Genomic DNA, 12,986 nt, shown 5'->3' on the forward strand with positions numbered 1-12,986 from the left:
GTTTCATCCTCCATTTCAAATGTATGGATGGAGAAAGGAATAGAGAATTGGTTTCAGACAGTAAGCGAAGGGTGGAAACAAATGTATTTTTCTCAGTTTGTGATTAGTGAAGTACTCGAGTGACTGGAGTTTATGCCCCATCTATTCAGTTTGGCAAAGGGGAGCAAATCTCATATCACCAAGTTTACTGAGTGGGATTTTGAATGCAGACGAAGATATGCATGGGCTTCAAGAGATATGGACAAGCTCAATAAATGGGTGAAAACAGGACAGATGAAATATAATGTTATCCACTTTGCTGCGTGAAACATAAAAGCAGAATATTTGTTGAATAGCAAACAATTTGGTAGATTTGGTTGATATTTAATGTGACCAGTTTCAGCTCATACCCACAACACTGAAGACCAACAGGTAGAGCAGGCAATTAGAAGGACAAATAATCTGTTATTCTTTATAATGGAAAGTCTTGATTATTACTGATCAATCAGAATTGTTGAAATCAATAGGAAAGTTCACTATGCACTTAATGTTGGAAAAAGAGGAAGTTAGATTTGCAATTTCATGTTGTGATGTCTTTACAATTGGAAAGTGTGTAGCTGGTGGAGAAACTGCTTGTTTTTTGGGTTCAACACCAAACCTTTATGGGGCATTGAAGATTTGGTCATGCATAAGCTAAGAACCTATTGATACCTGACCTTCAATCTATACCAATGAAGCAAGCTGTGTCTCCAATAATCAAGCTAAGGTTTGCATTTTTAAAATTCTTCGGTATTTCAGTATTGCTTCCTTGCTTGATATTCATGAAAATGCTTGACCTCCTTTATCTATTATTTCCAGACATTTTCAAACAATGTCTTTTAGTTATTCTCCTTTTACCTGCCTGTACTGTTTTCCCTCTTCTTTAATCACCAAAATACGTTAGCATCTCTTTCGTTGAGAGCATACTCAATGAGAGAGATGCTATAAACGATCATTCCCCAGAGGCTGGATGAGAAGTATCCTCTCTGGGACTCAACACCACTCACTGTTACTTGATTCTAGACTTCCTAACAGAATGACCACAGACTGGGTTGGCAACAGAACATTGAGCACCATCATGCTGAGAACTGACGCACATCAGGGCAGTGTTCACCTATCTGTCATGATAATGAATATGTATGAGATGTACCGGAAGTCACGTGGTATGAGAGAGAGATAAGAACACAAGCAGGAGAACAAAGGAAACGGGAGAATAAAAAGACTTTACCTGATAAACTTGTGTTTAATGTTTTATTAACTTCACATTTCGGGCCACAAATGTGACATTGGCGACGAGGATGGGATTCGAACCCACGCGTGTAAAGCACAATGGATTAGCAATGTTTGCTTTCCCTGCAATGTGGATTACTTTATATTTGTAGGGTTGTAGTCTGAGTACCCATCTCTCTATTTTGGCACATGGTTTGGATCTAGGTGCATAGATCACCTCTAATGGCTTATGATCTGTGATGAGTTCAAATTCAATGCCGTATAAATATGCATGGAACCTCTCACAGGCCCATACAAGTCCGAGTGCTTCTTTCTCTGTCTGAGAGTATCTTCTTTCCACATCTGATAACGATCTGCTGGCATAGGCAATGATTCTTGGTCCTCCATCATGCATCTGGACCAACACGGCTCCTAAACCAACCGGGCTGGCATCCGCTATGAATTTGGTTGATGCCGCCGGATCGTAATATCCAAGAGTTTTTGCATCTGTCAGGCTTTGCTTCAGCACTGTGAACGCTTTCTTCTGCTCAGATCCAAAATGAAATGGTACACCTTTCCTGGTTAGTTTCCTTAGTGGTTCTGCCACTGTAGCGAAATTAGGAATGAACTTTGCACAAAAATTGACCAATCCCAGGAAACTCCTCACCTCTGTTGCGTTCTGAGGTGCATGTGCCTCTTCAATAGCCTCTAATGCAGCAGCAATGGTTAAAGCATCGGTGAGTTCCAACTCACTCTGTCTTATCCTCACTTCTCTTTTCGTTCAGGACCAGTTGGTCAACCGATCCCCTGAGCCAGCAGGCGGCATATTCCCTGCTTTCAATGTTATCCCTTTGATTCTTATATAGCCAGATGTTCAGTTCCTGACACATCCAGTCATCCTCAGATCCGAGCCTCGGCCAATATACCGAGCTCCCTTTAATAGGGCTTTTAACCCATTCCAGACAACAGTACTTAATCATGATAAGTTTGTCTTTTCCCCGGGTTCTCCCCGAACCCCAGTCAGATAACATTACTCCTAACATACTCTGTTTAGTTATCTGATCATCCAATCCTTTGTAGCTATTCAGGCGACACTGAAAGCTGTGACTACGAAGGAAGTCGAGAGAGAATCCGAACGTGATCCAGAACTCATGGAAGTAAGAGAATGCATACAGAGTGGACAGTGGGACAAGTGTACTCACAAGGCTTACATTCCCATTAGAGACGAACTTTGTTGCATCGGACAGTGTGTATTGAGAGGTTGCAGATTGGTGATACCACAAAGATTGAGACCGAAGATCGTATCCTTAGCGCATGAAGGACACCTAGGTATTGTTGGTACCAAGCAGAACCTCAGGACCAAGGTATGGTGGCCAGGTTGTGATAAAGACTTGTCATGGATGTCAAATCACAAGTAGGAGTAATCCGCCAGAACTTCCGACAGGACCATGGATCGACGTAGCTGTTGATATTCACCAACGGGTGAATCAATTATGGTAGTGATAGATTACTACAGTAGATACTATGAGTACGTGGTGTTGAAGTCCACAACCACTGAAAAAACAATACAAGCGTTAGCAGAGATATTCGCAAGATATGGATTACCTGTTACATTATACTCTGACAATGGTCCACAATTCACTTCAGAGACATTTACGGAATACATGAGGACCACAGGTATCCACCATCATAAAGTAACACTGAAATGGCCGCAAGCCAACGGAGAAGTAGAGAGACAAAATCAGTCCATTGAAAAACGATTGAGGATTGCACACGCAGAAGGACAAAATTGGCGAGAAGCATTGCTATCTTATGTGGCTGTCTATCGAGCAACGACTCATGCAACCACTGGAAAAAGTCCTGCAGAAGCATTTTTTGGGAGAAAAATCCGCACAAAAATGCCAGAAATAAAGGAAATCCGAGACGACCAGGAGATGAGGAACCACGATGCTGAAAAGAAAGGTGCAGCAAAGCTGTACACAGATTTGAAACGTGGAGCCAAGTATTCAGACATCATGCCAGGAGATAATGTTCTAGTGAGGCATGAAACTGGTGGTAAGCTAGACACACCTTATTACCATCAACCCTATACTGTCGTATCCAGAAGTGGCAGTATGGTGACAGTCAAGTCTCCGACTGGAGTCCTGTATAAGAGAAATGTATCAAGTGTAAAAAGGTACCAGTCCAGAGATACATTGAGCGAAGAGGTTGAAAGGCCAATACGAGATGCTGAAACTGAGAGACCTGATGATGTTCCAGAGGCAGTTACCAGCACTCCTGATGAAGTGACTAGAGCACCAGAAACACCCGAAGCCGTGGCGAGCAGTATTTCCGACGCCGAGAGTGAACAACCGAGAAGCGACGACAATATCGCAGGCAGGCCGAAACGAAATCGGAAAGTGCCCAAACGATACGAAGACTTTGTGCCATAATTTTAATAAGAACTTTGGGACAGTATTTAATCTTATATCATAAAGTGCATGTATGAGTGCTGTAGGAAGTAAATTTTATGTAGTTGAGTTATAGTATTACCATTAGTTATGATGTTTGTAGGTTTCTGAGGGATATTGGTAAGTGAAGGTAAAGTTTATTTCTGATTAAAGGAGGGATGTCATGATAATGAATATGTATGAGATGTACCGGAAGTCACGTGGAATGAGAGAGAGATAAGAGCACAAGCAAGAGAACAAAGGAAACGGGAGAATAAAAAGACTCTAAGAAGTTTACCTGATAAACTTGTGTTTAATGTTTTATTAACTTCACATTTCGGGCCACAAATGTGACACTATCATCTTCATTTTACCTTCCCCAAACACTGGAAATGCTCGCATCCATTTCCCACAACTTAACTGCCATGAAATTATTCAGTATTCGGGTTGCCTGACTGACCAACCATCCAGATAAGTAAAGTTTAAAATTATTTTCTCTTCTAAAAACAATTAATGTTGCTATAATTACTGTAAAAAAATAGTTTGACTTTTATGTTTCTATAAGCTACAATACCATCTGGCTTCTAATCCATTGAAGTTGAAACCATTTTCTCAGAAAAAACTTAATTTGTCTATGATTCACTGTTTGTCAACCACTGATACACATCAGTAACTGTAGTGGAGAGGGTGGAGAGCACCAAGTTCATTAAACAAGTGACCTACCGTGGACGTGCAACATCTCCTCTCTTGTCAGGAGATGCACTTACTGAGAAGACTGAAGTAGGCACCATCATGTCAACCTTCTTCAGGAGATCTTTCAAGTGCATCCTGCTGGCTGCATCAATGTGGTTTGGTTGCTGTCGAGAAATGGATCGGAGATCAATCGCAGGACCATTGGATATAATAAGGGACAAGATAAGAATTTGTCTTGTTTGTGTAAAAGAAGACAGAGGGAAGAAAGAGACAGCAATATTGACTTTTCTGGCTTTCTTTAACCACCCCCCCCCCACTTCCCCCAGCTCCGCCTCCCCCTTCCCTGTCCCCTTTTGCACAAACAGGATAAATTATTACTTCCTCGCTAATCATATTTAATTAACACCTTTGTTCATCTGCATTCCTTCCCCTTCCCTGCTTTGTCTGAATTCTGAGACTTACTGAGATTTCCTGATTTTTGCTTATTCTGCTTGTTCCTTGAAGAGCTCGGCCAAAATTGTCATCAATAGATCTTGTTTTTTTATGGATGCAGAAAAGACTGGCTGAGTTCCTTCAGCATTTTGGTGTGCTTTTACAGAGAGAGAACAGAGCAAGGGTAACATTATTTTAGTCATGTGATGTTTGTTCAGAAGTCTGATAGCTCTGATATTTCCTTGGAATGTTGAAGTTCAACATTACCTTCCTGTTTGACTTTAATGAAATAAAGTAATTCACTTTGTAAAAGACATGGAAACCAACATCTAGATTCCTTTATTGTCATGTAATAGTACAGAACATGTAAATTCACAAAATTGCCTTCAGCCAGACATAAGGCAGATAAAGGGTGGCCCTTACAATATGAGAGGAAGAGAAGCAAAAGAGAGTCCCTTCAGAGTCACTGAGTGTTCTTGGATTTGCCTCCAGCATTCCCACATCTTCTGCAATGTGAGCTCCAGATTGAGGCCCTTCAGGTGCTCTTCTTGCCCTCACCATGCTATCAAATCCCAGCTCTGATATCTGGATCCCAAGGCAGTCTCCAGCAGCCCACAGACCCTGTGGATCCGCTGCTGTGGACACCATCCTGCAGGGTCATCTTCTCTCCTTCTCCTTCTCAATGTGGGGGAAGGGAGAGTGACGCCCGTTGCTGGATTTCTGTTCCCCAGAGTCTGCAACCCCTCATGGCCGCTGCTGAGCCTCGGGTCCACCAACTTGAGCACAGACACATAGTTGCATGATTTTCTTTTTAAAATAACATTGGCTCCTTTAGCAGGCCATCTAATGCCTGCACGGATCTGTCAGAGTTAAGACCAGGCAGTTGAACCTTTCACAACAGCACTGAGCCTCTGTTCTCTGCTCTCCCAGGTACACACCAACAGCAATGCTGCTGTTACAGTGGTTGCAGCTTAAATATTTGTCCTTATTGCTCTTTCACTTTGGATCTAAAAATTATGCTTCAAAAATTAAGGTAATCTTTACGTGGCACAGATGACCATGGTTTTTCCAATCAGTCTGTCGTGATATTAAATAATCTTTTGTACCATCTCTTGTCATTGGCATTTCTGTATCCACTCCAAGATATAAATAAAATTATATTTTATTCTGTATCAGCAAAGATTATTTATGTATTATTCCTGTTTATAAAATTTGTCAGTTTATTATCCATTTCCTAAAATAACAATTTTAATTTCAGGTTTATTCCTGAATCTCCACGCTGGCTGATATTAAATGGAAGGTCAAAGGAGGCCGAAGAATTGCTCCGAAATATTGCAAAGAAAAATGGTGTTGTGGCTCCAAATGTCCTCTTCAGTGATCTTGAGGTATCATTTGTGGTCATTCAGCTCTTTAATAGAGACATCCTTCCTTATCCCCTTTATTTGCTTGAGTATGGATCCATTTTTGTAGGTCATATATGAACTGTAGAACTCTGTGTCGTTTATTTCATTCCACTTTCACCCAGAAGCAAACACACAAGAATGTTTCCAGAAAGAATTACTATACTGAATGGTTACCAATTGGAACATGAGAACCAAGATAAATAATCCTTTGTAACTTTTATGGACAATGATTGTATTAGTAAAGGTACAAGCACAGGCTCAGTTATGATTTATTCTTTGCTACATTGATTACAGTTTGCTTTCCTTCCTCTTCCATCCCTAAAAAAGTGGTTCTCAACCTTTTTCTTTCCACTCACATACCACTTTAAGTAAACCCTATGCCATAGGTGCACCTAAAGTGGTATGTGGATGGAAAGAAAAAATTTGAAAACTACTATTTTAATTGTACCTAATTGACTCGTTATGTGCACGGTTTCATAACTCCAAAGGAAATGGGCCAATGACAATTTTTCTCAAGCAAAATATTTCAGCTATAATTGTGTCTAGAACAGTGATTCTCAACCGTCCCTTCCCACTCACATACCACCTGAAGGAATCCTTTACTAATCACAGAGCACCGAAGGCATAAGGATTACTTTCAGTGGCATGCGAGTGGAAAGGAAATGGTTGAGAACCACTGCCTAAAATATGCCAGCAATGTAATTCCACAATGCCTATTACATTCATTAAATTCATACCAGTCAATATGTATATGGGAACAAATAGTATTACGTGTGAAAACAAAAAAAAAATGAAAGGGTCCTGGTTTTGGCAATATTATGTCAATAATCTCGATGAGAATTAAATGTTAAACTCTGAGTGTCCTAGTGATGGCAGCAGAGATGATAAATAAGATGTTTAAAAAGGCTGGCACTTATGCAGTCTCCTCATTGACTACTCCCGTGTCTCCATTGATACTGCCAGACTTTCTCCATTCCTCTGCAAGTTAATTGCTCCAGATTCCAGTAACTGAAGTCACTTACCTTCATAAATTCAGGCATAGAATACAAGAGCAGGGAGGCTATGGTACAACTTTCTAAAACATTGGTTCAGCTATGGCTGAAAAGTGTGTAGACTTCCTTCCCCATGTTATAGGAAGACGATGGAGAAGGTACCACATGATTCTATTAATAAAACGTTTCAGTTAGAGTGGAAAAGTTGAGCTTGTTGGCCTTTGATAATGGTCATAGACAGGGTGGATAGCAAGAAACAAAGAAAATGGAGCTGGAGCTGCTGCAATGGTAGAACTGTTTGCTGGTGTGGATCCATAGAGAATGGAGAGAGGAGAGACAGTATTCCCCCAAGGGGGTTCTACCACTCCATTCAACTACCGACACCTCTGTACAGGATTTAAATGGCCCTTTAAAGGAGCCAATGGTGGTTCATTTTAAAATCCTGCGACCACGGTGTCTGGGCCCAAGATGGTGGTGCCTGTGTTCAGCAGCAACCTCAAGGGGTGCAGAACCAGAGGAATTATGCAGGGCACCAGAAAACAGCGAGACCAGCCCTGAGAAGGTGAAGTAGAGATAATGACCCTACAGGATGGTGGCCACAGCAGTGGACCAGTAAGGGGCCCATTCCAGAATTGTGGATACATTTCAAGTATAAAAATAGGAATGAAATCAATTAACTAACAGAAAAATTAGTCAACTCTGGAATAGGAAAATTGGGTCACATATATATAGTCAACAAATATAATACGGTTTGAACCCCTGTCTTCCTAAGAGAACTTTTGTCTCTACATCCATGAATTCAACTTTAAGTATAATAAGTTAGAGAATTTTTTGTTTTGGAGTAAAAATATCAAAACATTTAACTGAAAAGTTGCCAAGATGGTTTCCATTTTCTCTAAACATAGCCTTAAAAATGAATGAAATGCTTTAAAATTTCATGTAGTAAAAATGTTAGTCATGACATAACTTCTGATCATTGTGTTAACAAAATAAAAACACATCTAATGATCATTTTTAAAGAAAAACTTTAAACGAACCGATTGATTGTAACCGATTGATATAAATGACAGAGTTGACCACCCCTGCCTGACACTGAATTTTTTAAAACTATTTTTAAAAGTAACAACAATTATTTAATGCTAACAAATATATCTGAATTACAGATCTTTCATGAACTTGAATAATAATTGCATGTGTCTCATGCATTACTAATCTGGAAAATAAAATGGCTTTCAAAAGTTTTTTGATTGACAGGGATCATATTGTAGCAAATTTGGGGGCAGCCAGGAATTAAACTCATCTTGCAATATAATCAGTCAGCTAAAGAGTCCAATCTATTAGTCAAGGGCGAGAGAACCTACACATATATGGTTATTATGCTGCCCCCTTCAGGAAGAATGGCCCCCATGCTTCGCCATACCAGCTTCCTTATGACCTAAGCATGCTAATCATTCATTGGCAATTTCTGCCCATGGTTCTTTGCTTATTTCTACATGATATCCTGCCACTGAGGTTTGTTGTGGGATGAAACTGAGGACATAATCAAAAGAAGCAACAAAAGTATCCTCAACAGTTTTGCTATAAGAAGCAATTTCTCACCACTTTGTGCATGCAAATGCATGTGTCTTGTTGACCTCGACAATGGTCCCAGGATAAATTTTATCATCATATTTGATGACACACCACTATCTAAGGATATATTTTTGGACAGTGATCATTTTCTTTTTCAGCAAAATCTTTATATTTTTTAATTTCTCTGTATAATTTGGAGTTCTCCTGCTTTATTTGTCTTCATCCTGACCTCCTTTGTCTGAATATAGGATATAACCAAAATTGTTAGTAAAAAAATGTAACATAGTGCATCTTTAATTAAAATGTGTAAACAAAACATGTATAAATTATGGGGTGTACCTTCAAGACACAATACCTTGGAAGAAACAGTCAATTACGATCATCTTGACAATCCTAACAATCAAAAACATCACACTTTTCTCAATCTACCTATGACTTACTTTCCAGTTTCTCTATATAATATAATAGACTCAAGGACCTATACACTCAATTTACCTGGATGTCCTGATTCAAGGTCTGGTCCTTGACTTGGTGGTGGTGTCATCTCTACAAGTCTCTGTCTTCTTGCTCTACATCTCTGCTATACCTCTCTCCAATACCTGCGCTTGTACCTTAGTTCCCTTTCATCCAAATGACCACTGTGCTTGCTGCCCTGCATTTCTCCTTTTGTGCCATCTATTTCTGTCTTTTTGCAAATGTTCTGCCTTCCTTTTAGGGTCACCATCTCACCATGCCCTCTATTGCCACTGTTTTTCTGACAACTTCATTGACCTAGAACAGAAATTATTCAATTTCCTTAATGTGGAATGCTATACCACAAATATACCCTTTACAGTAAAATAAACCAGCAGAATCCATAATAAAAGTAAAATAATGCAAAATGCTTCAATGTTACTCATTGTCAACTCTTTTAGCATTAAACAGTTTCAACTATTAACAGAGTTGACATTTTCCACCATTTTGTGCCTTAATTCCATGTGCTAAACTTGAACCAAATACCACATGGCATGTCTAAAAGATGAATTTCATCTTATTACTGTTTTTTTTTAATTGATTGAGAGATTCACTGCAATATCACCCTTTCATCTGGAAAAAGTGGGATGAGTCAAAGGAGAAATTGTTGAGGATGAGGACAAGTTTTGCCAGCTAGGGGAGGGTGGTGGTGGAGAGGGATTGGTTGTGTTTGTTGTTCAGAAAGAAACAAAGTGCTTTAAAGCCTTCAATATTGGAGATGGATGTGTATAAGGATTGGATATTCATGGTAAATATGAAGTAATCGAATTCAGGGTAATGGAAATTGTTGCCTGGACATAGTGGGGAGGGACTGGACCAGGGGGACAAAGCAGAGTCGAAGTAAGCAGTGATCAATTTGGTGGGGAACACGCTGACATGTTGGGACTGAGGGGAAAATTAGGTTTGTGGACCTTGGGTAGGAGGTGGAAATGGTTCAGTTTCTATCATGTTGACAATTCTAACAATCAAAAAAACACACTTTTTCTATCTACCTATGAGTTACTGTGCAGTTACTCCATATAATATAATAGACTAATGGACCTCTGCCATCATCTAATCATGCGGGGATGGGAAACAATAAGGTTGTAGTCTGTGCCAGGAAGGAGACCAGAAGTGATAAGTTCAGAGATGGTGCATGGTACAGTGGTTTTGGTGGGGACCTGTTGGAGGGGCAAGTAAGAGGAGGCATCTGAGAGTTGTCATCTGGCTTTGGCCAGATAGAGGTCAGTGCATCAGGCCACAACAGCTCCACCCTTGTCTGCAGATTTGAAGGTGCGTTTCAGATTGGTGTGGAGAGAGTGGAGGCCAGCATTCCGTGCTGGCGAGATTGGAATGAGTGAGGGGAGTAGTGAAGTTGATTCCATTGATGTCATTGTGACAGTTGGAAATATAAATGTCCAGCGCAGATAGAAGACTGGAATGTGGTGTCCAGGAGGAGGATGAAGGTTTAAAATGGGAGAAGGGGATGGAGAATCGTGGATGTGGAAGTCAGCATGGAGATGAAGCCGACAGAAGAAAAGTTCAGCACCATGGCATGCACGTTAAGGGGTGAGCGAAGGGAGACTAAGGTGAAGCCTCTACTGAAGACAGCGCATTTGGTCTCCAAGAAGGAAAGATCAGAGGGGGGTAGTAAAGACTGCGCAGGGGTTACAGGGAGGTTCAATGAGGTGGAGGGTGTCGAGGAGGGGAGGTGGATGGAGTGAATCAGGAAGTAGAGGGTAGGAAGAGTCCAAGCGAGAGAAGAGAGGATTGGGAAATTCAGAGGGTGGAGAGAGAGAGAGGTCCATGTGATCCTGGAGCCAGGATGGGGGTTCTCAACAGAGGCGTGGTCCTTTAGGTCACAGGGGCCAAGGTGGAAATCCATGTCTGAAGCTTGGTTCTTTCGGTCGGCGAGTTCAAGGTGAATGTTTATTTTGGAGGCTTGATCCTGTAGGTCGCCAGGGCCAAGACAGAGACCCACATATTATCTTTTATGATGGCACAAAACAGGATGGGAAGGTTGCACCTTGGATGGTAGTTCCCAACTAGCAGCCCCAGGGTTCCTTGATGGCCTTTTTCAACTCACCCATGCCTCTGATCATCAGAAACATTAAAACAAATCAATTCAAATTTTTGAAAATATTTTGAATTTAAAATTGCATAACCAGCAAGACACACATTAAAAATATAAAAATAAAGCAAGGTTGAGAGTCCATTTAAATAAGAGGGGTTGTGCTTCGGTACAGCAGGTATAAAGAGAAGGGCCAAATGCAATGTGCTGAGTCCTGCATCAGAACAGAGATCAGATGTAAGCATATTATAGCTCAGTATGTTAATGCTGAGCCTTAACTCTTAGCTCAAGGTAGTTCAAGATTCATATAACGTAGTTTATGCCGGAAATATGACAGGGTCTCTCATGGTAGGCTGATCCAGAACATACAAATGCATAGGGTTCATAGTGAATTAGTTAAGTGGATACAGAGTTTGCTGATCCATAGAAGACAAGGTGATAATGGAGAAAGAGTGTATTTCTAGCTACAGATCCAAGACCGGGAATGTTGCACAGGGATTGTTGTTGGGACACCTATTGTTTGCGAGATATAGATATGCAAAATTAGGTGGATTGTTAGTAAGTTAGCAGATGATACAAAAATTGCTAGAGTTATGGCTATCAAAGAATACAAAAGGATATAAATTATTTACAGATATGGGCAGAGAAATAGTAGATGGAGTTTAATATGATCTCTATGTTCTATTTAAGTGTGATATGTTGGATCTCAGAATGTCAAATGTGAAAGAAAAATGTACAGTAAATGATAGAACTCTTAGAAGCATTAATGTGCAGAGGTATCTGGGAGTTGAGGACTATAACTCCTGGGGGGTGATAAGGTGGCAAAGAAGACTCATGGCATCCATGCCTCCACTGGTTTCTCAGGAGAATCACAGGATAAACAGTGACCTTTCCCACATGGTAAAGGTGTCACACATTGGGTGAGGTGAAATAAACTTAAGGGTGATGTGCAGGGAAGATTTTTATAGAGTGCCTGGAACAGGCTGCCAGGAGTTGATTTGTAAGTCGATACAATGGCTTCATTAAAAAGAATTCGAGATATACACATGAATACAAAGGGTACGGATGGATGTTTATAATGTGCAAGCAATGGAGTTTTACTTTGCTTTGGACATTATGTTTGACAAAGACATGTGACCAAAGGGTCACTGTGCTGTACTTTTCCATGTTACAATGTTTCATGATCATTAATACCAATTTGATCTTACAGTAAAAGAACCTAATAATGATTTCTGTTAATCTACAAGAAAACTATATCTCTTTTTTTTTCATTCCAGCTTGAAGATATGAAGGCTAAAAGTGCACAGTCTTATACAATTTTTCATTTGGTAAAAACTAACAACATCCGACTCATTACTATCATCAATATGCTGACATGGTGAGTATTTCATCAATCATAGTTCAGTAGGAGGGCACTGGTTCCATGATATCTACAATGACGCTTTATGTCCCCTACATCATTTCTACCCATATCTCTGCAAATCATAATCACATATTGCATTAAATCGCTCATCTTCATTTTGCTGCTCATTCGTTTGCCAATCATCGTGAATCTATACCTTCAGTAATTTACCAATCTTACATTGGGAATTGTTGCCTGAAATATCGTCACAGCACATAGAAGCAGATAAATTGGCCACTGCATGGCATATCAACACAATTTTGATCATGGATT

General features: G+C 40.2%; 1 protein-coding gene across 1 annotated transcript in view; it reads left to right on the plus strand.

Moving 5' to 3' along the window:
- The window catches only part of LOC138743252 (organic cation/carnitine transporter 2-like), a 67,729-nt gene that overhangs the window by 37,964 nt on the left and 16,779 nt on the right, over positions 1 to 12,986 (plus strand). The window contains exons 5-6 of the mRNA XM_069898229.1: positions 6,040 to 6,166; positions 12,589 to 12,689. Coding sequence (XP_069754330.1) covers positions 6,040 to 6,166; positions 12,589 to 12,689 — 228 coding nt within the window. The remainder of the gene's footprint in view (positions 1 to 6,039; positions 6,167 to 12,588; positions 12,690 to 12,986) is intronic.

The sequence above is a fragment of the Narcine bancroftii genome, chromosome 9, assembly GCF_036971445.1.
Source record: "Narcine bancroftii isolate sNarBan1 chromosome 9, sNarBan1.hap1, whole genome shotgun sequence".
NCBI lineage: Eukaryota > Metazoa > Chordata > Chondrichthyes > Torpediniformes > Narcinidae > Narcine > Narcine bancroftii.